The following is a 24,975-nucleotide window of genomic DNA, read 5'->3' as shown; positions in this document are numbered from 1 at the left end:
AATAAAGGCAAAAGACAACAATCTCCCTCTAAATCTACAGCAATATTTGAACTGGAAAAAAGGTCCATTTTCTCTGGTTCGTCAGTATAAAAGGTTCCTTTATTTATATATATTTCAGTTTCTAAGAGGCAAGTCCATCTTCTTGCTCATCTTCTCATGTATGGTCCATTGAGAGACTGCTTGGGCACCCCAGCAGCGTTCATGTAGCTGTGATGGGACGGGCCAGTGTACATCATGTTCCCGTGAGGGTTTGGCTGCATAGGCTGCTGGGTGTAGGCCTGGCTGCCCATCATTCCCATCTGCATCTGCATAGGATACTGTGCTGTCTGGTTCATGTAGGCAGGGTTACTGTGGTAACTGCTGTTCATCATGGGCTGCGTCATCCTGTAGCTGTTCATGGCGTTCAGGGTGTTCATATTCATGGAGTTCACGTTGTAAGGGGTGGTTGGCATGAGGTTGACTCCCATGTTCATGCCCCTCTGAACAGCCAGGGTACGGGGCCCGGCTTGCATGGCGACCGCCGGCGGGCTGCGGCCGTAGAGCTGCTGCTGGTGTGCGGTGGCAGAGGGCAGCGGCGCCGACTTGGAGCGGATGGAAATGTGCCCCTTGACTGGCATCTGCCCCTGCAGCCTCTGCGTGTGGGGGATACCGATGTTGGTGGCAGACATGTTACACTGGAGCAGAGGGGAGGGGAGGTTCATGGTGGTGGAGGCCAGGTTGGGTGGAGGTGTCATGGTGGCTTGTGCTTGTGGTGTGCCTGCCAGGGGGTGAGAGGGAGCGAGCTGGGCCAGGCCCGTGTTGGACAGGGAAACGCTGGTTGCATAGGAGGTCACAGCAGGAGAATGGCTGTAAGGCATGGCATGAGGGTCCATAATGGTGTTGGTCAGCTGCTGCAACTTGGCTAAACTGAACGTGGCCGACGGTTGGGAGTAGCTCCCAGCACCAAAATCCCCTGGGATCCTCTCGTAGATGCTGATGTTGCCAGTGCTGCCCGACTCTGGTATTTCCATGATCATGGGTGCTGGGGTGAAGCTGTTGTTCATGCTACACTGAGACAGTGGAGGCTGCTGCTGGGGTGGAGGGGGCGCCTGTGGCTGCTGGGACTGAGGCTGCTGCTGCTGTGGCTGCGTTGTCGGTTGCTGGTTACTTGGAGGCCTCTCTACTACACAGCTCTGAGGTGACTTGATGTTGCAGTTTGCTGCAGGCTGGACAGTGCTCTGCTGCATCATGCTGCAACTGCTGCCAATGTTTGCCATTTGCTGAGTGACCACACAGCTGTTCTGGGTGAGGCTGCTGGAAGAGGACATTCCTCCATAGGAACAGCTGCTCTGGGAAGAGTTATTTCCACAGATGCTGCCTCCCATGGTGGAGTCATAGCTGCTGGGGTTTTCATAGTTCTCTGTAGTGCTCTCAATGCTGCCAAGGTCACTGAAGCCACTATCCACCACCTGCTGGGAGTGGTCCGATACTGAAGGCACATCCATCATGGGGCTGGTCTCCATGTTCTGCATAGAGGGTGCGGACAGGGATCCTTGCTCAGGACTGATCTGGGTGTAGCTGCTCTCCAGAGCAGGCACGTTGGGGCTGCTGACAGACCGTACAGACTGGCTGGGGTGGGACTGAACAGAGGAGATGGGACTGTTGTGTTCTGAGGCCTGGCAATCTTCAACCATGGAGATCTGAGGATCCTCCTCAGTCTGGGTGTAACTCTGCAAAGTCTGACAAGCTGCAAGAGTCTCTTCACAGTCCTGGTAAGCTACATCATGCTCGTTGCTTTCCTCCTGTGTCAAGGACTGGACTGCTTGAACAGTCTCCAGATCTAGTTCACTGTGAGGGATCTCTTCCTCTTCCTTTAATTCAATTAACCCTTCTTTATTACTTTGCTCTTCCTCATGATCATCTTCAGAGCCAGGGACGTGGTCTGAGCCCACCGAGGTCTCGTTGGAAGCCTGCTCTTCCTCAGAGTCTGCCTCGGCTTCATCTTTTTCTTTTGCATTCTCTCTACTGCTTGGTATGCTTGCTTCTAAAAAACACTCCTGCACCTGAGGCTCCTCCTTCACCCCTTCTCTAACAGGCTGCTCCTCCACTTCTTTTTTCTTCACAGACTCCAGATGACCATCGTCTTCATCGTCAGCATCATGATCTTCATTTTGATTTGTCACTATTGCAACCTCCTCCTCTTCCTCATGGTCATGCTCAGGTTCATCTAGCTCTTGTTGCTCTTCTTCCAATTGCCTTTGCTCTTCTAAAACCCGTGGCTTCTCCTCTGCCTCCTCTTCCATCTCAGGCTCTTTTACTTCTGGCACTGGACTGCTGTTGCTGTCCACAGGGGAAACTGCTCTCACTTCGCTGCTGGCTGTATCTTCTTCTTCTCCCTCCCCTACCTCTTCTGCTTCCATAGTCGCATCTTCCTCTTTCCTTTCCTCAGGAAGAGGCAGCTCCTCTTTCTGCTCAGCACTTTCTTCTTGATCTGACAGTCTGGGCTTACGCCCCAGTTTGGAACTGGCCACCACTGCATCGATTCCCTCCTCCTCCTCCTCGGCCGACGGCGGCGCCTTCTCCCGGGGCGGTTTGAGGCCTGGTTTCCGACCAGGTCTCTTCTTCCAGTGGACTGGCTTCCGGCTTTTCCCTTTTGGCCATCCCTTCTTCTTCTTCATGGGTGTAGAAGTGTCTGGCTCGAGTGAAGAATCCTTTGCTTCACATTTCCTCAGCATGGATAATGGTTTCAGAGTTGGGTTACCTGAAAACACAAACCAAAAGACACTGTTCAGACTGTTCAGATATCTGTGTTTGAGTGGAGCACTCAGGGGAGCTTCCCCCAGCATACTGCCACCAGCTTCAGCTCCTTTATCCACCAACACCAACTCAGAGATTTATTGTGAAGACTAAGAAGGAGCAAGGGCTGCTCATCAGCCATCAGACTGCACATTACATTTTAACAGAGCATTGATGTTTCAAGATTTGGCAGAGTCAGAGACCTGAGCCTTCAATGCAGCAGGCAAATTAAACACTGGGCTAAACACCATAAGGTCCTGGACTCAGCTCCCTTGGCAAGTTTTGGTTCTCTCCAACATTCAGCAGTGAAAATGTTCTCATGGAGGGGAAGAACAAGAAGCTGCAGTAAAAGCACTGCCATTGAGAGCTGTATTTTGTGAAAGAGGAAATACTTTCACTTTCTTCTTATGCCTTGTGCCTTTAAATGCCAAGAGAAACACAGAGCTGACTGAATTCAGCCAGATTCATATTTTTCTAAACATGAGAAATCAGAAGAAGCAGTCTGGAAACATCCTGGGTATGGGGAAAAAAGAACCATTTTCAAACAAATACTCAATTCAAAATTCAGTAACTCCTCCAAGTCACCTGTAGAACAAAGCCTGGAACATGAACAAAGCCATCAATTAAGGAGCTTGGTCCAATAATGATGTTTTTATTGTGGGATACCATGCTTCTTTCACACATTTCTTCATCTCTCTTTGGCTCACTGCTGTGCACTCTGTAGCCCATCAAAAGGGCAGAACACATCAGAGGCACCACGCAGACTACTGATGGAGGCTCTGAATGCCAGATCTTGCTTCTGAACTGTGTCCTTTAAGTAACCAGCTCCAACCAAGTGATTTTATTTTGTGAATTGAAAGTTCAGATCTGAGAAGCTGAGAGGCAGACCAGGCCATGTGCTGCAGAAGAGGATCTCTAAAGAGACAATTAATTATTTCTCTTTGTGATGCAAACCTAAGGGCTCTCCAATTAATCTCTGTTTTATTTCTGGAAGTGACCCTGCTGCAGAGGTCCTTCTACAATCACAGACACCAATCCCACTAGGAAAGCTGAATCAAAAGGATACCCTGTCAGCAGGTCACTGCTAATAAGACAGTTAAAAGCATGCCCCACATTTTCATAACCCTTGGCAATGCTGGAGGCTGCTTTGTCTGGTAATTCATGCCTCAGCCTACGTTCTGGCTTGAAGTTACAGGAGAAGGTAAGCAGCTTGCTCCATCGTGAGCCAGCACTGCCTGACCTCGCTGCCACACGCCCCAGCAGCACACCCCCAGACTTACCATTAGTGTCATCAGACTCCTCCTCGTCTTTGGACTTCCTCTTAGAAGAGGGCCTGTGCCTGAGTGTGTCTGCGGGGGCTAAGTGCCGAAAGTACCCACTGGGCAAAAGTTCATTCTCCTCTTCTTCGTCCTCCTCCTCCTCTTCCTCCTCCTCGATCTCGAAGGTAGGCTCCAATCGGGGCATTGGCCGCTCGGAGTCTGAGTCCTCGAAGGGCTCATCCAGCACCTCTGTGGTCTCAGAGATGGTCTCGGTGACGACGCTGCTGTTGTGGTGCTTGCGCTTGCGCACTCGCCTCTTGCGATGGAGAATTGGTTTCTGAAAGGGGAAGGTGGGAGAAGAGAGGACATCCTGTCACATGCAGCAGGTGCAGACACAAGAGCTCAAAAGTCTGAGCAGGACCAGAGGGCTCCCTTCTGGAATTTGGAATTCCCCGGGAATGCTGCCTGGCACAGCTGTCAAATACAATGCCAAAGGGATAAGTGCCCTGCAGGTTGCTGCATCTGGGTGAGAGCAGAAACCACCGAAGCAGCTGAAGCTAACAACCCATCCAAAACAGCTCAAAGTTCAGAGAGCCTACAGCGCAGATGTGGAGAGAAATTCTAAGCGCAGCATCCTACAAAGAGAGGATTTTCTTGGTCACAGTGACAGAATTTCCACCTCTGTGGTACATCATTTCAAACACTTCATGCTGTGACCTCAGTTGTTTGGACTGCATTTGCGTTCTGTGAGTCTCTTAAAAGTACAATCACAGACCCACAGAATTTCTTGGGTTGGAACAGACCTTAAAGACCATCCAGTTCCAACCCCCTGTCATGGGCAGGGACAACTCCCACCAGACCAAGTTGCTCAAGGCCTCATCCAACCTGGCCTTGAACACCTCCAGGGAAGGGGCATCTACAGTCTGCCCGGGCAACCTGTTGTAGTGTCTCGCCACTCTCACTGGAAAGAACTTCTTCCTAATCTCTACAGATGCCACCTGTATACTTCATGCCCACCTCAGGAATGACCCACTCTGAATCAAACAGAAAGCACCACCAAGCTGATGAAACAGACTGCATGGTACAGCCAAGGCCGACAAGAAGCAAGGCCCTCACCTTCCGTTTCAATGTTGGCTTGGTGAGAACAGGTGGAGAGCTCGAGCGAGGACTCACAGGCTCATCCTCCTCCTCTTCACTGCTCTCACTGAAACACCTCAGAAGTGCCCTGTCACTGTCACTGTAGCGCCGGGGTAACCTGTCGCAGTCCTCTGGGAACCTGCACTTGAGTGGCTCTGTGTTCTTCTTCAGCTGTCCCCTCCACCTCTCCATGCCCTCGCTGTAGCGCCGCCGGGGAACGGCTGAGTTCTCCCCTTTGCTGCACTGTCCCTGGGGAGCTGCAGACTGTTCCTCGTCCTCGGCATAGCGACCTCTCGAGGCTGGAGACTTCTCCTCGCACTCACCACACCTTCCCTGCAAGACTGCCGACTTCTCCTCGCAGTCACTGCAGCGGCCTCGGGAGGCTGCCGACTTCTCCTCGCACTCACTGCAGCGCCCGCTGGGGACCGCAGCTTTGTCCTCCACGGGCAGCAGCGGCTCCTGCTCACAGAAGGCTTCCCGAAGCTTTTTGCCTTTGCGGTTCCATCGCCCCCTCCGTGAGGGCTGACTGTTTGCAGGAAGACTGTCCAGGGGGAAAATGTGCTTGTTGGGCCGAGCAGAGTTGGCTGGAGCAGCGACATCTGGCTTCTTTTCGCTCTCTGGAGGCGAGTAAGGCTCTTGTTGCTCTTTCTTCTCCCACGACGCCGATTTTACCATCTGATTGGAGTAAAAACAAACATGTCACCCCTCACAGAATGGACAGGCTTGGACAGGACCCTCAAAGGTCATCTTGTCCAGCCTCCCTGCAGTCAGCAGGCACACCTGCAACTACTTCAGGTTGCTCAGGGCCCCATCCAACCTGTCCCTGAAAACTTTCAGGCTTGGAGCCTCCACAATTTCTCTGGACAACCTGTTCCAGTTCCTCACCACCCTCCTGGGGAAGAATTTCTTCCTGATATCTCATCTAAACTCAGCTTCTTCTACTTTGAAGTCATCACTCCTTGTGATGTAGCCTTTTAAATCTTTTTAGAGGTAGTCTTTACCATCCCTCCAGTTTGTGCTTCCCTGGTGTCCCTGTTTATGGTTTAAGACACAAAGACTCCCCATGACTGCATTGCTTTCTATGGGGCCATGTCAAAGCCCACACTTGCATTTGCCAGCAGAAGCACCAAGTATGCTCTACACACCACACAGAAGTAAGAGATTCACTCTTACACTGCTCTCTGGATCCTTTTCTTTTTGCTGCTGCTGTTCTTCATTATCCCCATCCTCTGTTTCCTCTTCCTCATCTTCAGAGACAACAGAGTTGGAGACTATGACAGGAGTCCAACGCAGGCACTCTGCATCCACGTCTATGGGCCTGACATTAGTTCTGAGCTTTGCCATATGCTCCTGGATGAGCTTCTCCCGACGAATGATCACAAACCTGAACAGCAACAGGACTCTGATCAACAACAGAGCACAAACTGTACAGGATGCCATGTGAAACAGTGAAAAGACTGCAGAGAAATCTGTGTGCTGCCATGAGTGACTTCAGAGAGGAGAGAAAGCTCATGAAAATTATTCTGTAAGAGCTAGCACCTTGAAACTGAGGAAATGCTAAAGTCTTTCCACTTCCTGTTAATGAGGAAGCAATTACTCTTCCATGGGTAACATGCAGCTGCAGAGTGGCCCTTTCACTGCGTGTTAAATGCACTGGAGCTATGTCATTTGGGGAAGAGGCAGCATAAGGCAAAATACTGAATGGTGATAAAAGGATTGCTTTAAAACTTTCAGTCCCACTGACAGAGGGGATTTTACTACAGGGCTGGCAGCAATCCCATTGTAAAAATAAATAGATGTGAAACAGGACATAGAACTCTTTTCAGCCCCACTTTTAGAGTGGATTTTATTTAGGAGGCTAGGAGCAATATCATTGTTAAAGTGTACTGAGAAATGAGGGTGTAAAACTCTTCTCAAATAACTCCCAGGTTGACACAAAGCAACAACAAACTCCTCTCCCCAAACTGCTGTGGTCTGAAGCAACCATAACTCCCAGGCTGTCACTTGTACCCTCAGCTGGGTCAGCAGACTACCTCTGTTCTACATCTACACATCTCACTTCTGCCAGTGACCTGTTCCTCTGCTCAAGCATCCCCTGCTAACCTGTACAGGTGCAGACAGAAAAGGGGAAACAACTACATGGAAAAAAGAAGAGATTTCCATCTGGAAGGGGATGCTGCTGTTCTTTGCTCTCTTTTTCAAGTACATTAGACTGATTCTGCTGAGACCTCAAGACAACGTGGCCAAGGGACCTGCTTGCTTTCTGCTGCAGCTGCAAATCACTTGGAAGCTGCGCAGCTGCAGAACTGCACAGGTAGAAATCTCATGCAGCTTCAGCACTCAGCAACTCTTGCATCACACAAGAGCATCACAAACCACTACAGCCAGTGTTTGGAGACTTAAGTGTCCAAATCAAGCTTGTTAGATGCGACCTGTCCCAAACACCATTCAAATACACCTGCAGCAGGAAAGGCAACAGGACTGCCCAACTCACTGATCGCTGCGGAAGTCGAGCATCCGCAGGTGGTGCAGAGTGGAGGTGATGTCTTGAGGGCAGATCCCAGTCAGTTTGCTCAGTTTCTTGATGCTCAGCTGCTTGTCACGCTGATGGTAAAGGCACTCCAATATGACACTTTTCCAGTAAGCCATGTATGAGAGGCGCCCCAGGTCTGACAGGGGCTTCTCTGGTGATCCTGCTTGACCCTCGCGCTTGGAAAGCAAATAGCCTAAAGGTACACAGGATAAAAACACAGGAAGTGAGCATCTAGAGCTGCCATGGCCACCCCAGCTGCCACAAGGGCATTTTACAGACACTAGCTGAAGGCTGCCTACAGGATAGAGCTGCGTCACTGGGAAGGAATCATCGAATCAAGCAGGTTGGAAGAGAGCTCCAAGCTCAGCCAGCCCAACCTAGCACCCAGCCCTGCCCAAACAACCAGACCATGGCACTAAGTGCCCCAGCCAGGCTTGGCTGCAACACCTCCAGCCACAGCCACTCCACCACCTCCCTGGGCAGCCCATTCCAATGCCAATCACTCTCTCTGACAACAACTTCCTCCTCACATCCAGCCTAGAGCTCCCCTGGCACAGCTTGAGGCTGAGTCCCCTTCTTCTGTTGCTGGCTGCCTGGCAGCAGAGCCCAACCCCACCCGGCTGCAGCCTCCCTGCAGGCAGCAATGAGCTCTGCCCTGAGCCTCCTCTGCTGCAGGCTGCACCCCCCCAGCTCCCTCAGCTTCTCCTCACAGGATTTGTGTTTCAGGCCCCTCCCCAGCCTTGCTGCCCTTCTCTCAACACCTTCCAGCACCTCAACATCTCTCTTGAATTGAGGAGCCCAGAACTGGACACAGCACTGCAGGGGTGGCCTGAGCAGTGCTGAGCACAGGGGCAGAAGAAGCTCCCTTGTCCTGCTGCCCACACTGCTCCTGAACCAGCCCAAGATGCCATTGGCTCTGCTGCCTACCTGGGCACACTGCTGCCTCATCTTCAGCTACTATTTACCAGTACCCCCAGGTCCCTTTCTGCCTGGCTGCTCTCAGCCACTCTGTCCCCAGCCTGTAGTGCAGCTTGATAAACTGATAAACTGAGTGGCCTGGCCAATTGCTTCTTTGGGTTCAAACTCTCGTTTTCAGTGTCAGAATATGAGATCTGTAACCTCCAGTGTCACCAGACACCGGCTGTGGGCAATGCCATGAGTTGGCAGCAGTTGTGCATCTGGAAAACTACCAATTGCATCTTTGGGTTCAAACTCCTGTTATTCAGTGTCAGAACACGAGGTCTGTAATCTCCAGTGTCACCAGACACCAGCTGTGGACAGTGCCACGAGATGGCAGCAGTTGTGTCTAGAATACTGCACTAAGGCTGCGCTACACAAACCCACTGCTGGGCATCATGGAATAACTCAGGTCGGAAGAGACCTCAGAGCTCATCTTCTCCAACCTCCCCACCATGGATGGGGACACCTCTCAGCTAGACTTGACTGCTCTAGACCTCACCCAACCTGGCCTTGAACACCCTCGGGCAAGAGGCATCCTCCTGCAGTAAAACCTTTCTTTAAGATATGAAAACACAAAGACTACCAAAAAAAAGTGAAGAAAAAGTTCCTTACTGAAGTCAATTAGGAACCTGCCATAGCCCTTACGCTGGTATTGTGGAAGAATCATTATACAGGAAACATTGTACTTCTGCTGGCAGTGCTTTTCCTGTTGGGAAAAAAAACAACACATTACAAAAAGGAAGACAAAGAGACCAGAAGCTGTTCTGTAGCAAAAAAAAAAATTATACAGAAAGCCACAAAGTTTCTATGAAACAGTGCACAGGAGCCAAGGGAAGATTTTGGAAGGAAAATAACATCTCTATTACCATTCATTTCAGTTCAGAAAAGCAAAAAGGATGCAATCTAGTCCTAACTACCACCTTCTTAGACACAGTACTACAGAGACCATGGGCTGCAGAGAAAAGTCAAAGCAGAAATCTGAAGGTAGCTAAATACACTGCAAATGGCTGCAGTATTCCAGTCCAACCTCCCTGCCAGAGCAAGATCACCCAGGGCAGGTCACACAGGAACACATCCAGGTGGGGCTTGAAAAGTCTCCAGAGGGGAGACTCCACAACTTCTCTGGGCAGCCTGCTCCAGACTTGCAGCACCCTCATATCAAAGGTTTTCCTCATGTTGAGGTGGAACCTTCTGGGTTCCAGTTTGTGTCTGCTGCCTCTGAAGAATCATTTGAAGAGTTGGGATGTTTCAGCTCCTAGCTGCAGACCAAGCTCCCTAGAAGATCCAAGCTCTTCAACATTATGAGGCAACCTGGGGTTATTACTTGGTAGCCTTCAAATGCAACATCAATAATCTGGTTGCAGCAGAGATATTTTATATCACAAATTCTGTAAGGGCTTAAATTAGAACAATTTAAGGATTCTGCAGCAGGATTTCTCACAAGAAATGCAGTTCCAGGTCTGAAGAACTCAAACACTTACCTTGGAAAAGTAGCCAACAAGGTGACAGCCCTTGACGTCGTTCTGTGTCAGCACGTAGAAGAGAAATGGCTCCACATCGTAGTAGAGAGTCTTGTGGTCCAGGAAGAGTTTGGCTAACAAGCACAGATTCTGGCAGTAGATAGTGCTGACATTGCCATCAACCTTACAGAAAGGAGAACTTTTGTCACTCCATGCAGGCATGGAATGGTTGGGGTTGGAAGGGACCTTTCAAGGTCATCTAGTCCAACCCCCTCACCCTGCCAAATGAGCCCTCCCAGGCATCTCATGGCTGAATGATCCATACAGGAGGTGAGCTCCCACTGCCTGCTTCCAGTGCTTCACCCTTAGCAACTGAATGTTTCAAGAATGAAGATTTCCAAGGCTGTGGAACAGTTACCACATTCAGTGCTAGCCCTCCTGTTTGATAGATGAAAGTGAGCAGTTCACTTTTCTTACTTACCTCAAAGACTGAAATATTGTTTTTCCTGTAAATTTCATTGGCTGGAGGATGAAACCAGCCACACTTTTTCATGTGCTGTTGGAGAATAGTTCTGCTTTTCATGTACTTGAGACAGAACTCACAAAGGTACAACTTGGGTAGCCTATAAGCAAAGATAAAATGAGATCAGAGACTGAAGATACAAACCTGTGTACAGAATTCCTCACCCCTGCAGACAGAGAACTTGAAGAAAACAAACAAAGCCACTGTGTGCTTGGGTTATGTGCTTGTCAGGCATTATCACACAGAATTCCCAGATTGCCAGCTTGGAAGGGATCCCAGGGATCATCTGCTCCAACCTTCCTAGGTGACAGCAGAGTGGCAGTGAGCTGGCCCGGCACCAAGATGAGGCTCAAAATGGCCCAATGCTGGGGACTCCACTGCTGCCCCTGGGAGATGGTTCCAGTGCCTGCCTGTGCTCATGGGGAAACATTTTCTTTTGGAGTCCAATGGGAATCTCCCCAGCAGCAACTTGTCCTCATCAACCTGTAGGGCTGTAAGTTACTCCTGGGGAGAGCCTGTGTATATTGCTCTGTCCTACATTCAGCTAGAAGACTTCTCTGCCTGCTGGAGTAGAGTTTTGCCACAGACACTGAAGCAGAGGAGAATATTGTCATACCTTGAGTACTCCTGTGGGTACGGGGAGGAGTACCAGGTCTGGATCTCGTACTTGCCAAACTCGATGACGGAAGGGCACCGCACTTGCGGGTCAGGAGGCCCAGTCACTCCCACTTTCTATGCAGGGGAACAAAAACTTGTCACCAATTTCCAACTGAAGGACTTCCAAAGTCAAATAAATTCAAACCTTCTTATCTACACAATGCATCCTACTGAATCTCAGAGAGGATGAGAAGATGCAGATGTTGCTTTCTGACAGCACAAACCAGTTCCAGCCACACTTGAAGCAGCATGTGATTCAAAAAGGATGAGACAGCCAAAGGAAGTTCCAGAGCTTACTACCTGCACATGATCCACAACCACTTACTTACTTATTTCCCCATCAGTGTATAGATCTATTCCTTGCACTTCTCCTTTCATCTTAGCTTACTTAACAATGGAAAACCCTCGAGGCTTTCTGACTGCATACCTTAACCTCTTATGCTCTTCATCTCTCTAGAGGAAAGTTCCCCACCACTCTCAAGCAGCAGAAACCAAGAACATCAGCTTCTACAATTCACCTGGAGTCTGCTTTGCTTGCTGTGGGGTTGGTGGTTTTGGTTTGTTTAGATTTCTTTTATGAATTTGATCCTGAAAATTTAAGTTTACCTGCAGTGCTTGTTCCTGAATATCTCTAAACAGCTCCATGTCTTTTTCAGTTAAGACATCCTGGCTCCCAAAGAAACGTTCCTCATTTTCCTGTTTTCCATCCCAGCCATCCTGATTGTCTGTAAATGAGAGAGAAAAATTGTCTCCATCTACATTTCCAAAGGAGCAGTGCTGCAATAAAAATCTTCTGGCTGCATTCAGACACTGCCCTGAGTTTTGGGGCTTTTTTTAAACAGTATTTTCTTTTCAGATTGGGGACTACAAAGGAAGAATCAGTTCTGGACTTGTGACCATGGAAGTATTGCCATGTATTTAACCAGGCCCCAAACTCACCACTTAGACATTTACAGTCTGATGAAAGCATTTGTAACAGCAAGACTGTTTTGGATAAATGGTTTATCACTGTGTCTGCCTCTCACAAACAAGGATCACAATCTAAACCAAGACACTTATCTGCACCACCCAGACATCATTCCTGCCACAAAAACACAAAGCAAACAAACCCCACAGAACACTTCAACTCACCCCCAAAGCATTAAGACACAAGATTGTTCTTCCAGCAGCAGCCAGGCTAAAGCATGAAACTATTCTAAACCTTGCATGTTATTGTAGAGACTTTTCCACTGCTTGCTTAGGAACAATTCAAGCTATGAAACTATTCAATGAGACCGCAGAGATCTGAATATAGAGATTAAATCAAGAACCAGTCCTAGATGAATGCCTTAAACTAGAAAAGAAAACAAGGAAAGCAGAGCTGTGTTCAAAGGCAGGGATGCTCTCAGGCAAGAAGGTGCCAAACTGCACAAAGCAGCTCCTCTGTGGTGAGAAAGTTCAGAAGCATTTGCATGCAAGCCTGTACCACAGACTGGCAACTGGCAAACTGCTTTTCATTTTCTGTTTCCCATTCCACACTTCCACCTCACTATACTTATTTTCATTAACCACTGCCCACATTGCTTCTTCAAATGTCACATTATTTAGCACATTTTCAGGGCTAACTGCAAGCTCCTCCTTACCAAAGGCCACTTTATCTCACAGAATCATAGAATCAACCAGGTTGGAAGAGACCTCCAAGATCATCCAGTCCAACCTATCCCCCAGCCCTATCCAATCAACCAGACCATGGCACTAAGTGCCTCATCCAGGCTTGTCTTGAACACCTCTAGGGACGGTGCCTCCACCACCTCCCTGGGCAGCCCATTCCAATGGCAAATCACTCTCTCTGTGAAGAACTTCCTCCTAACATCCAGCCTATACTTCCCCTGGCACAACAGTAAACATTTAATTCCTCATCACCTTGCCAGAGAATCACAGAACCTTGTCTCCACACACAGAGGCAAAGGTCTCTAGGCTTGCTCTCCCTTTCCAAGTGGTACTCTCCCTCAGTGCAACAGACACCTGCATTTGGGTGTTATTCAGCATAAAGTTCCCAGCCTCTAACACTTGTAAGTCACTTCCACATCCTAGCCTTTGGACATTTCCTTGGTGTACAAGATACTTACATTGGCAGGGTGAAAAATGTTTACCTGTGGGCCATTCTGAAGTGCTAGATTTCCTGGTACCCTTTTTCCTGATCCTATACTGCTGAGAATAGTCTACCACTTCCCCTCGAGCTTTTCGTCCATCAGGGGATGGGGTGAAGAATTTAGTAAGGCCATCTATGAGCCCTTTGGTTTTCTTGTTAAACTTTAAGGTGGCGCTGCCATCTCTGCAGAAGTCCAGGCCATCTGCCTGCTCCAGGTAGCCTCCTTCTGACGACGCTGACTGGCCGGACAGAGTCACCTTACGCTTCCGACCCCGACCAGGGCCAGCTCGAACTTTGCTGAAAGGGCCTTTTGATCTAAAGAATGAGAAGAGGAAAGGTATGGTCAAAAAGATTCAGTAAAGCAAAATTCATCCTTAAAGATCAGTTCAAAGCTAAAGGATAAACTATTAGAATCAAAAGCTGCAAGCAAGAAGCAGCACTGAGATCACCTGCAATCTTTCACAGCACTCTGCAGGAATGCTGTGTTAAGAAGGAAAAGCTCTTCATGAACTGAATCTTCTCACAGAGCAGACCCTTCAGAAAATAACCTCACCCTGACTCCTCCTTCCAGAGACTTACGTTGTGTTCTGATTCTTTAACCTGTTCTTGGGCCGTCCTATGGGGTTCGCGTAGCGCCGCTTGATCTGGGCTGCCTTCTTCTGCAGAAGCTTCCTTCCTTTCTTCCGGGGCCGACATATTTGACATATCCACATACCTGCAAGACACAAATCCCCAACACTGAATGCAAGGGACATGTACATAGGACAAAAGAAGAGAATTACAGGGCCCAGGCTCTCCAAGAGCAGCGGCAGGAACAGCGTCAAAGGCCTCAATCATCACACAGATGTGCAGGAAAAACAGTGACTATAAGCTGTCGTTGAGGTCCAGGGATAGACAAGGGGCAATGGGGGTAAGCTGGAGCAGGAGAGGTTCCAGCTGAACAGAATGAAGAACATTTCACTGTGAGGGTGCTGGAGCCCTGGAGCAGGCTGCCCAGAGAGGTTGTGGAGTCTTCTTCTCTGAAGACTTTCAAGCCCCATCTGGATGCGTTCCTGTGTGACCTGCCCTGGGTAACCCTCCTTTGGCAGGCAGGTTGGACTCTGTGATCTTTCACACTCCCTCCCAACCCCTAATGTTTTGTGATTCCAGTGATCTAAATGCAAGCCCACATAATTTCCCACCCTGTCCCCAAACAGCCATGCAGAAGTCTCTTCAATTCATAGCAAACCACCAGACACTCCTGTAGAAGTAACACACTTACTGATCCTGTCTTCTGCTTACAGCTACACTACTTTGGGCTATCTGCTATAGAAAAGCTTCCTCTGAACTACCAAGGGATTTGCTTTGCTAGACAACCTGCTTTCTGGTAGGAGAAATTTGGTTGCATTCCAGGATTCTCTACCACTCAAATGGACAGAACTAAGCATATGGAAGCAGCTTCTACTCACTGATACCTTCCAACACCATCCTAAATTAGCTTTTTCCTCACCAAGTCCTCACCTTTTGGCATCCGTGTGAGAGGGGGATCGCAGCACTCCATGTGAAAGCCGCGGTCACATGAGTCACAAAACAGCATGTTGTCCTGGGGAAGACAGAGAAATTCACCTCTCTAGATGTGCAGCAGCACCAAGCCCTCCAAGTTCACCTGTTACTCCCCCAGAGATCATGCACACAGTTTCCAGCTACAGACCATGGGACTTCAGAGGCCTCAGCAAGACCACCAGACTCAAGCAAGAGCTGTAAACGCTTGACTCTAGAGTGATTTTATTTGGTAGCTGGACAGAACTCTCACAAGATTGAGATCTTCTCACTCAGTCCACATCTGCCTGTACTCACAGCATTTTTTCCCTGATCTCGACAGGAGCTGCACGTTTTGCACTCAATGCACTGCCACCGCAAGGCCTTCACTCGAACTGTCAACTCTGGAGAGAACTTCAAACAGGACGGATGACCTGGGGACAAGGAAGAAGACACAGAAGTCATGGCTTGAGCTGCAAGAGACCTTAAAGATCATCTAGTTCCAACCTCCCCACCATGGGCATTACACCTCCTATTAGGCCAGACTGCTCAAAGCCTCATCCAGCCTGGTCTTAAACACTTCCACGCATGAGCCCTGGAGCAGGCTGCCCAGAGAGGTTGTGGTGTCTCCTCTGGAGACTTCCAGGCCCCATCTGGATGCGTTTCTGTGTGACCTGCCCAAGGTGAACTTTGGCAGGGGTATCTTCTCACCCCTAGCTTGTCTCAAGTCATCAGGAGCAGAAGGGTAAATGGTCACCTACCACTGTTGCCACAGTCAGCACAAGAGATGAGCTCTTCAGGTTTCTTCTCCCGATTTTGCTCTTTTGTACCAAGGCAGAAACTGCAGATTGGGATTGGTTCAGCAACCGGCTGTGAGACAAGAAAAGCACTGAGGATATCAGTAACATACTAAACCACACAGGCATGTCTTTCACATGTAAATAGCATGCAATGTGCACCCTGCCTCTTGATTTTAGTTGGATCTCACCACTGGTATTGCATTAACTGTCAGACCCTCAAAATCTCCCCTTTCCCAGCTCAAAGCTATTGGCCCTCAGCCTGTTACTCCCAGACCCTGTAAAGAAGTCTCTCCCCAGCTCTCCTGGAGCCCCTTCAGGTACTGGAAAGCTGCTCTAAGGTCACTCCCAGCCCATGTTAAAAGTCCCTTCACAGCTGTCCTAGAGCAACTTCAAGCTGCTTGAAGGTCTCCCTGGAACTTTCTCTTCTCCAGGTTGAAGAGCCCCAACTCTCTCAGCCTACCACCACAGAGGATGCTCTCCAGCCCTCTCATCGTCTTAATGGCTTGCTCTGGACCCTCTCCAACACTTCCATGTCCTTCTTGTGCTGAGGGCCCCAGACCTGGACTCAGTACAGCTGCAACATTTCCTGTATCTACCACCTCTGACAAACTGCAAATAAACACCTAACCACATCTTCAAAACAAATCAGCTACAGTTTGGGGGAAGAAAGAATAAGTTTGTACCAGAATTCAAACCGGTTTAGAAGAATAACTTGGAATGTGGAAATCAAGTTACTCTTCCCCAGCTTCTGTGTGAGAATGTGTTCTGCTAAGTATAGAGAGATTTCACTGCTGCTGTGTTTGCTCAGCAAAGAACATCCTGGCAAGTACAAAACGCAAGCACACAATGAGAGATTGGTGAAAACAAGACTGGAAGCAGCCAGCTCGGTTTCATACTGCAAAATTTTGGCAGACAGTCAACTCCTTCTGCTGTTTTTCTTGCAAGCACATCTATCTGTGTGATGTCACCAGATTCAGCGAGGGAGGGAGCCAGAACAAATTGGACTGACAGTGTCTTCCAGCCTGCCAGCCTCTCAGCACATGTTGTTACTATACAAAGGATGTCTAGAAACCAAACGTGCTCTATAGATTCTGACTGCAGCCCCTTCTGAAGGCAACTATGGACAAGTGCCAATGGAAAGAGTGTGCAGTGAGCAACCTGGTCTAGCGGAAGCTGTTCCTGCCAATGCAGGGAGTTGCAAAGAGATGATCTTTAAGGTCCCTTCCAACCTAAACCATTCTAGGAATCTATGAATGAATTCACTATGAGATTCAGCACTCCAATCAAAACATCTCATTACTACATATCCACCACCAAGTCCCAAAGACTAAGAAACTCAATGTCTTTTCTGACCACCTCTAGGACTCAACAGTAAATTGCTGAGTAACTAGGGGAAGGGTAGGGACAGAATTATCTGCCCTCATTCTTTCTGCTGTTTCTTCCCTTGCTACATAACAAAGCTGCCACTGGAATCAAGCCGTTGTTTATCTGGCAATGCTCCCCCTGTCTGACTGTACTTTAAAGCTCCTTTACTCACCAAATTTCAGAGATGGATCATTCTTGGCACCTGTTGGCACCTGTCAACAACTTCCAGGACAGAAAAGACCAACGAGAGGGATCCAACCAACAGGCTGGAGTAGTCTCCTTCTAACCAGCTATCTTGTTTTCAACTTCTGCTAAAAACTCTGTTAGAGAATAACATTAACTACTGCACAGCAGCACCTCACCAATACCCCACTGATGCCTACCTGCAGTCAAACTTTGCCTCCAAGTAACCATTACTCTCAGTGCTGCCAAAGCTCCTCTTGGTATCACCCCACATCACTTCACCCCAAGTGCACGGTCTCATGGCTATCCATGACAGTAATACCTCTGACATGCTTACATTTACCCTGTTACTGAGAGCTATTTCATCTGTTCACTAATTGAATGAATCAAGTTCAAAGTAATTTTTTTTGCACTAGAGTTTCCAGAGTTAGAGAGAATACAGATGGAGGCCATCTGTTATCAACCACAGTTTTTTTTTTAGCCAGAACTACAGCCTTCCACAGAACCAGCTGGAAGAGAGTGAATCCTAATCCTCCTCCAGCTGGAAGCCAAAGCTTGAAAAGCGTCCTTGGAGAGCAAGGGTGAGCTCTCAAAATGTAATTGCAATGCTCTGGTTGCAGCTCATTTAGGTACTCCACCCAAGACAAACCAGTCCACTTCCTTACCAGCAAGAGGACAGCCCTCTGCTTTAAGATATGGAATTAACAGTTACTGACCTAAGCCAAGAACAACACAGCAATACCTGTCAGACACTCTCCTCTCTTCCAGCTCAAAGCCACTGCCCCCTGCTCTGTCACTCCAAGCCCTTGTCAAAACTCCCTGGTTTAGCTTCTGTTTACCTTTCATAAAGATGACCAAAAACTGTCTGCCCTCAGCTATCTAAAGATGCATGGCATCCATTGAAAGATGGTTTCCAAAGCAGCACCACTTTTTTTTTCTCCTCCCACCTCAGAAAAAAGGCATTTTTGAAGTAGTAATTAGTAGGAAGTTTCAAGAAATAAGCCTGGTCCACTGCATAAGTGATGGCATAGAGGAATTCTTGCTCCAGGAAATGAAAAACCAAACAACTTCTGGAAGCACAAATCCTTTCCCAGTCTGCAAGTACACTAATTACAGATGAAACAGAAGTGACAATTATACTCTCGTCTCTCATGCATACTGAAGCAAGGCTTTACTGCAGGAATTGCACAGGAACAGTGGGATGAGTTCTTTTAGAGTCTGGCTTGCCCAAGATTGCTCATTCCCTACAGATGTCACTGACGGATGGGGGACTCTGCACCAAACAGTCTTTGCTCCACGCTTATCACCTCCTTGGCTGACCTTATGTGGTAGGTCTGACATCTACACTTCCTCACTTCCAGCTATGCACTTGTCTGATACTTGCTCAAGAAGCAACTCAACCTTCTTCTCTTTCATTGCCTTTCCAGTACGAACAACCTTTACTGCAAGGTATTGCAACAATTTGCTATCAGCCCCCTTCTCCGTTTCCACAACAGGGGCAGATATTGTGAATATTACCAGTGTGTCACTAGCAGAGAAGTAACACCAAAGTCCAGTCCAGCTTTTAGTCCAACTTCAATGCCCATTTTAGCTTTTAAACTACAGGAAACTGCAAAGAAAGAAATGGTCTCTTCCCTAAAGCCTAAGCCAGAGACTTGAAACTGAAATCAAAAACAACTCCTCTTTGGTCAGCCATTGTCACTATCACAATAACAAACTTCAAGTAGTGTTTTTAGGCCAGGGATTTAAAAACCAGCATGTCATTACTCTCTGGTAAACCAGGGTAACTTGCCAGGGTTTTCTTGCCCTTGATATTCACAGAACACTGTGAGGAAAAAAAAAAGAGATTGGAAAGAAAGCAAATAATGTTTTTACTAAACAAAGCTTCTGTAGTGCTGCTTTACTATTATTTTGCTCAAAATATTAAGTCTCAACCTTCACAGGTCTCCTGCAAGACACTCAGCTTCATAATACAGAGGAAAACAGGCAGAACTGAGTGGCCACTTGTTGGCACCTAGCAAATAGGTAAGCCTTTGCAGCTCAGAGACAGCCTACATCTGAACAAATGAAAGGAAGAAACACTGCAGGTTTAAGATCTGTAAATCTGGATTATAGGATATATTAAGAGTTCTTAAATGGATGTTTAAGACCAAATAGTGCAAGGAGAAAAGATTAACAACAGAGACTAAGAGACATCATTAGGATTTCTGGTTTGGGAGATTGTTCACCTCGTTGCAAAGACTCTTCAAAGAGCCAAGAGAAGCATTGTCACAATGAATCTCTACTGAACTATTCCATTAAAGAAAAAAACCCAAAACCTAAACCTTACTCCCCACCCAACTCCCTTACCATTCTCAAGCATCCACTAAGTCAAGAAAACCACTAAAGAACAGCAGGACTTTTGCACCTGCACAGCTGGTTAAGATAAAATACAAACCAGTACAGTGAAGGAAAATTACCACCACTAACCACCAAACAAACAAATAATCCCCCCAAAGAAATCATCCCCAAAACCATCTTTAAAATGCTGTAAGATAGGAGCTGATCTTTTAGCTTCCCTTGCCTTGCCAGTCGATGCTGGCACAATCTCCACAGGTGTGTTGATATATTCAAAACTGCTGAAGAACTGAGTATGAGATTCACCAGAGGTTACACAGCAGAGAGTAGACCCAAAGCACGAATCTAGGATGTGAGTTTCAAAACGCACACAAACGAAATTAGATTAATTTCCTGAAGAACTCTCTTCAAAAACTGTGCTTTGTATTGTCACTAACAATCCTTTTAGTGTTCAAGCTGCTCAGACCTGGGCAGGTGAAAAAGAACTACGGAGCACATCCAACAGCCCAAACCACACATACAGATCCACTCCCAGTGTTTATATTCGCACACACACACACGAGAACTTAAGATGCATAATTTATCAGGGGACAAGAAGACCCCAAGGCCCAGGCCAAATGCAGTATTTATAGTAGCTTGTGCTATCATTCACCACTGATATATCCCATTTTAAGAAAATCCCAGGAACCACTTCATCTGAACAAACATCAAGCTCGTCCTGAGTTTTGGCACATGACAAGAAGACTGACTAGAGGCTGCAAAACACTCTGTGTTAACAATAACATGCACAGCTAATATTTTCCACTGTTATTACCACTCTCAATCCAGCTGCCTTCTGTGCCAGGCTTGTTTACTTCCAGTTTTCATACCATTTTACAGCCATGCTTATTTCATTACAGATATAGTTGGAGAAGTACATAGGAAATATTTGTTGACAGAATACTTAATAATAAAAAAAGAAAGGCTAGAGGAAGCTGCTGGAATTTTCAGCATCAGAATACTTCCTACATTCCACCAGCCCACAGCACAATGTCCTGACTGGTTACGTACTGTGGCCACAGCACAGCTCTCACAGCTAAACCAGAACGTCAGAGAAACTTTACTGGGGAGAAAGCAGCTCTGAAGATTTGGTTTCAGGGTGCCTACTCCTCCAGTAGTTTTAAGTCTTCAAACCGTAACAGAACACAGAGCAGCTCTCTCGCCAGAGTGAAACTGACTTGAAAGAAACATAAGCAACACACACTCTAAGAACTCAGCCCTGAAGAGGATTACTTACAACAACAAAAAAAACTTCCCCAACATAGTTGAAAAATCTCTCTATTATGGCCAGAAAAAAAAGTTATTTACACATTTTTTAAGTCCCAGAGACTAGCAGTGCAAAGATGGAAATCACTGCCAAATCGATCTTCAACAAACAACGACAGATTTCCATTTTACTCTACTTCCACGGTAGCACAAGGACAGGAGAGATATTGACTGGGGATGATTTTTACTCCAATAGCTTCATGTTGAGGTTAGAGTGGAGTGTCAAGGACCCCAGGCATAGAAAGGGATGGAAGAAAGAAGGATATAAAAGCATAAAAGAGAAAACAACAGACAAGATCCTTTGGTTTATACAACAAACTATATTTAAGACAAGTGAGGAAGGCACACAAAAGGGAAAATAAATCTAATTCCAGCACTTCCAGGCTCTCCACATCCTCTGATCTCACTCTTCATCTGCTATATCCCATATAGCTTTTCCTCCTATTTGAAACCAAAGCTGTTCTGGGACAGAAAGGGATTTCTTTCATTGTGAAGAAGGGAGTGCATTAGGTAGGAACTGCTAATCAGTGCTTTCCTGTATTCAAGGAAGAAGTCAAACTGGCAGTCAAGCAAAAACATTAGAATAAGAGATGATCTCCTTGCAAATCTACCTCAGCTTAAAGTGAGGAGGCTTAGTTCTCATGTTTTGCTACTATAGTTGTAATAAGCCTGTTACCACACATTCAACCCCAGTGCACAAAAGCTTGAAGAGCTAAATTCCCCACAGCTCACTGGCAGTTTTCAAGCCCTAGGCACAAATTAAAACCTCTTATTCTTCCTCTGATTACACCCAGAATCTTGGGCACAGTAGGACCCTAAATGTACATCAGTCACTCCTAACTTACAAGACGCAAGTTAAACAAACCACTGACCTCAACTTGCAACCCTCTATTGACACATTTAATCAACAACAAGAAAATGCCCATGCAAACTGAGTCTTACCTTATCCTTTTCATGGGGAAGGAGACACACTGGAGGGAGACAGGAAAGAGACTCAAAACTCTCCTTCCCGTCAGCGTTAGCGGTTGCCTTAGTGTTGAGCTGGTACAGAGGTCCATCTTTAAGGAGCCTGCCATGGCCAACAGCACGTTTGACAGCCAATCGTAATTGCTGGTGAAAAATGGAGGCATTGCTCCCTCCAAACAACGCAGCTACGTCCTTCTGACCCTTCAGAAAGCGCTCGATGTTCTTCAGGGATGAGCCACTAGACTCAGCCAAGCCCTCAATCGCCCGCTTGATAAGTTTATTCCAGTCCACGTTTGGTTTACCATCCAACTTGCCATGGTTCCGAGGCTTCGGAAGTGCTATTCTCCCAGGATTATCAGGATCCTTGTAGGAGTTGAGACCCTTGTTGGAGACTTTTAAAATAGTTCCATCTTTAACACTCAGCTCCAACTGTTCCAGAACAGTTTTGCGGTCCAAGCCGTGTGAAGATGACACTGCGTTGCATATCCTCTCCTCTGAAGGACGTTGTTTTTGCTTCTTTACCTTTTTGATTGCCTCCAAAATCCACTCTGTGTACAGGGGGTTGGCGAGTTTTACCATGGTGAAGAACTCTGTATATCCATAGAGTCGTTATCCTTTATCCCGGTGCTGAACGAGCTTCACACGATGAGAAAACAGATTCTCGACTGATGGGAACCAGCTAACCATAGCATACAAGTTTTCTGGTCTGAATTACTCCTCCTTGCTCAAACATTATTTGTTTTCACACTGAAAAGAAGAGAAAGAAAAACAGTTAGGAATTTCCTCACTCTTTCCAAGAAATCCTCTAAGCTTTAGGGAAATGATTTCCAGAAAGGTGGAAAGATCGCAGCGTATCTCACCTCAGCTTCTGCTCTGTACACTCACAGCCAGAAGAAACATAGCATTAGGCCTGCAAGACAAGGAGGAGAGAGACAGTTTCAAAGAACAGTTAAGGGAAAAACCTAAAAATAGCAGCCAACATTAATTCATTAAATACACAGCAGAGTTTTAATCCACTACTACAGCTCTGAAATGCTGAAGCAGTACTTAAGGTTTTATCTCTGCTACCGCTAATGCATGTTTCTATTACTGAAATAACTCCTTACAACCTAAAGCAAAGAAGTGTGCCCTTTTTATTTCAATCCTTAGAGCAGCATCAACTCCATACCAAGTTTTATATCATTGCTGAGCATAGCCTAAATTAGCATTTGGGGAACAAAAAAACCCCCACACAACTCCACTAATTACAACAAAACTCTTCGTGAAAGCAGCAGCTCTCTTCCTATTTGCACATGGAAGACACTGCCTGAAACCTCAACAGAAAGCAGTAGGCACAGCCAAGTGTCTTGAGCAAACAGCAAGAAACTTTCAGCATAATCACAGGTCTGACTCCCTCCTGCTACGAAAAGCTTTGACAGTTGTTCCATCAAGAAAAAAGAAACACCTAAAAAGAAGAAACACAGCTGGAGATTGTAATTAAATGTTCCACTTTCAGAGACCACAGCAAAGAAGAGTATAACATTATCATCTTCAGGAGAGATGAGACACACCGAAAACACTTGAGGACAAAGTAACAGGTGACCATCCCCAATGAGAGGGAATGCTTATGACAGTGCTAATTAAAGATACAGATGGCAGGGGCTGAGGCCTGGCTTCACAGCCTTTACTTGACTTTAACAGAGATTTCTCTTTTCTAAGCTGGGTCACAGGGTGCTGTACTGAAGTCTTACTGCAAAAGAACACTGCCTGAGAACGATTTATAAAGTGTTTATCCCAGGGAATAACGATTTTCTGCAAGGGAAATTCTAGTCATGAGCTAGTAGTCACCACGGCTCTCCCATTCTGCTTTCTAGTAAAGTACTGAAGAATTTATCAACACGCAGAGCACATTTGCATACAGACAGACATCAGACTCAGCTACACAGCTCCATACAGTACTGGAAAGATGCCAAACGAGTGTTCAGCCCAAAAAGGATGCAGTGCTCGTCTAGAGTCTTCTGTACCCCGCGAACAACAAATGGAAAGGGAAAGGTGGTCCCTGAGCCCTGCCTGCCCGGCAAAGCGCAGCCGTGCTCCCGGGCTGCCCCGGCAGGCTGGGATTCCGGGGCCGGGAAGGACGCAGCGCTCCGTCCCCAGCACAGCTCCGTGCGCAGGACGTTACGTAACCGCTTGGCCAGGCCGGGGCGACACCGGGACCGTCCCAAAGCCGGGGTCGCTCGCTCGTTATCTGCGTGACAAGCGGCGCCTGCACCTGCTACCGCTCGTCCCCATCCCTATCCCGGATAGGCCCCGCACACGGCGCCCCGAGGGGCGCACTGCCTCAGTCGAAGGGCTTACACCAGCGCAATCGGGAGAGACGGGGCGCAGGCCGCAGCCCCGGCAGCCCGCCGGGTCCCGCACCATTCTTCATCCCTCCGGGGCCGAGGCGTGCAGCCAGGCTTCGCGTACCGGTTCGGCCGGGCCCGCGCCCGCCTCAGCCGCGCTCTCCCTTGCCAAAGACGGAGCGGAGCCCAGCCCGCGGCCCCCCGGCCTGCACCGCCCGCCACATCCGCGCCGCGGCCGCCGCCTCCCCAGAGCGTAGGCCCGGCGGGCCCCAGGGGAGCGGACGGCCGGGTCGGGGCCTGGCGCAGAGCGGCGGCGGGGCCGGAACAGGCCGCGAGCCTGGAGCGCCCGGCGGGCCTTCCCCGTTCTCCGGCCACGGAGCTCGCCAGCCGCCTGTCCCCGAGCTCCCCGGCACCAGGTACCCAAGCCGGGCTAGTCCTGTCGGCACTACTTACCGAGGCCTGCGAGAGACGGGAACCGAGAGGCAAAGGCCGGACGGCGGCGAAGCCCGAAACTGACACGGCGGCCATCTTGGGTCCGGAGCGCTGCGGCGGGGGGAGGGGGCGTGGGAGGGGAACAGCCCGCGGCGGGCGGGGGCGCGCAAGGGAACAGCGCGGGGGGGGCGGGAGCGGCCGCCGCCGCCGGCGGGAAGCGCTCGGAGCCGGGGGGCTGCGGCAGGCCAGGCCCCCGCCCTGGGGCCGAGCTGCGAGGGCCCGGCCCGCGGCGCCATATGGAGGTAAAGCG

General features: G+C 48.3%; 1 protein-coding gene across 1 annotated transcript; it reads right to left on the bottom strand.

The window, feature by feature from the left end:
- Positions 1-81: 81 nt before the first annotated feature.
- On the bottom strand, positions 82-24,774 carry KAT6A (lysine acetyltransferase 6A). Its single transcript, XM_064175435.1, has 18 exons — positions 24,687-24,774; positions 22,770-22,819; positions 21,886-22,656; positions 15,715-15,823; positions 15,272-15,387; positions 14,936-15,017; positions 14,015-14,150; positions 13,437-13,750; positions 11,911-12,029; positions 11,264-11,379; positions 10,606-10,747; positions 10,146-10,307; positions 9,277-9,370; positions 7,666-7,897; positions 6,345-6,555; positions 5,151-5,846; positions 4,056-4,371; positions 82-2,740 (listed from the first exon to the last, which is right to left on the bottom strand). Exons 3-18 carry the CDS (start codon positions 22,486-22,488, stop codon positions 147-149), a joined length of 6,042 nt encoding a protein of 2,013 aa, XP_064031505.1. The 5' UTR covers positions 22,489-22,656; positions 22,770-22,819; positions 24,687-24,774; the 3' UTR covers positions 82-146.
- Positions 24,775-24,975: the final 201 nt, after the last annotated feature.

This window comes from Pogoniulus pusillus, chromosome 42 (assembly GCF_015220805.1).
Source record: "Pogoniulus pusillus isolate bPogPus1 chromosome 42, bPogPus1.pri, whole genome shotgun sequence".
In the NCBI taxonomy this organism is placed as follows: domain Eukaryota; kingdom Metazoa; phylum Chordata; class Aves; order Piciformes; family Lybiidae; genus Pogoniulus; species Pogoniulus pusillus.
The sequence above is the reverse complement of the archived record's forward strand: the minus strand, read 5'-3'. Positions and strand labels throughout refer to the sequence as shown.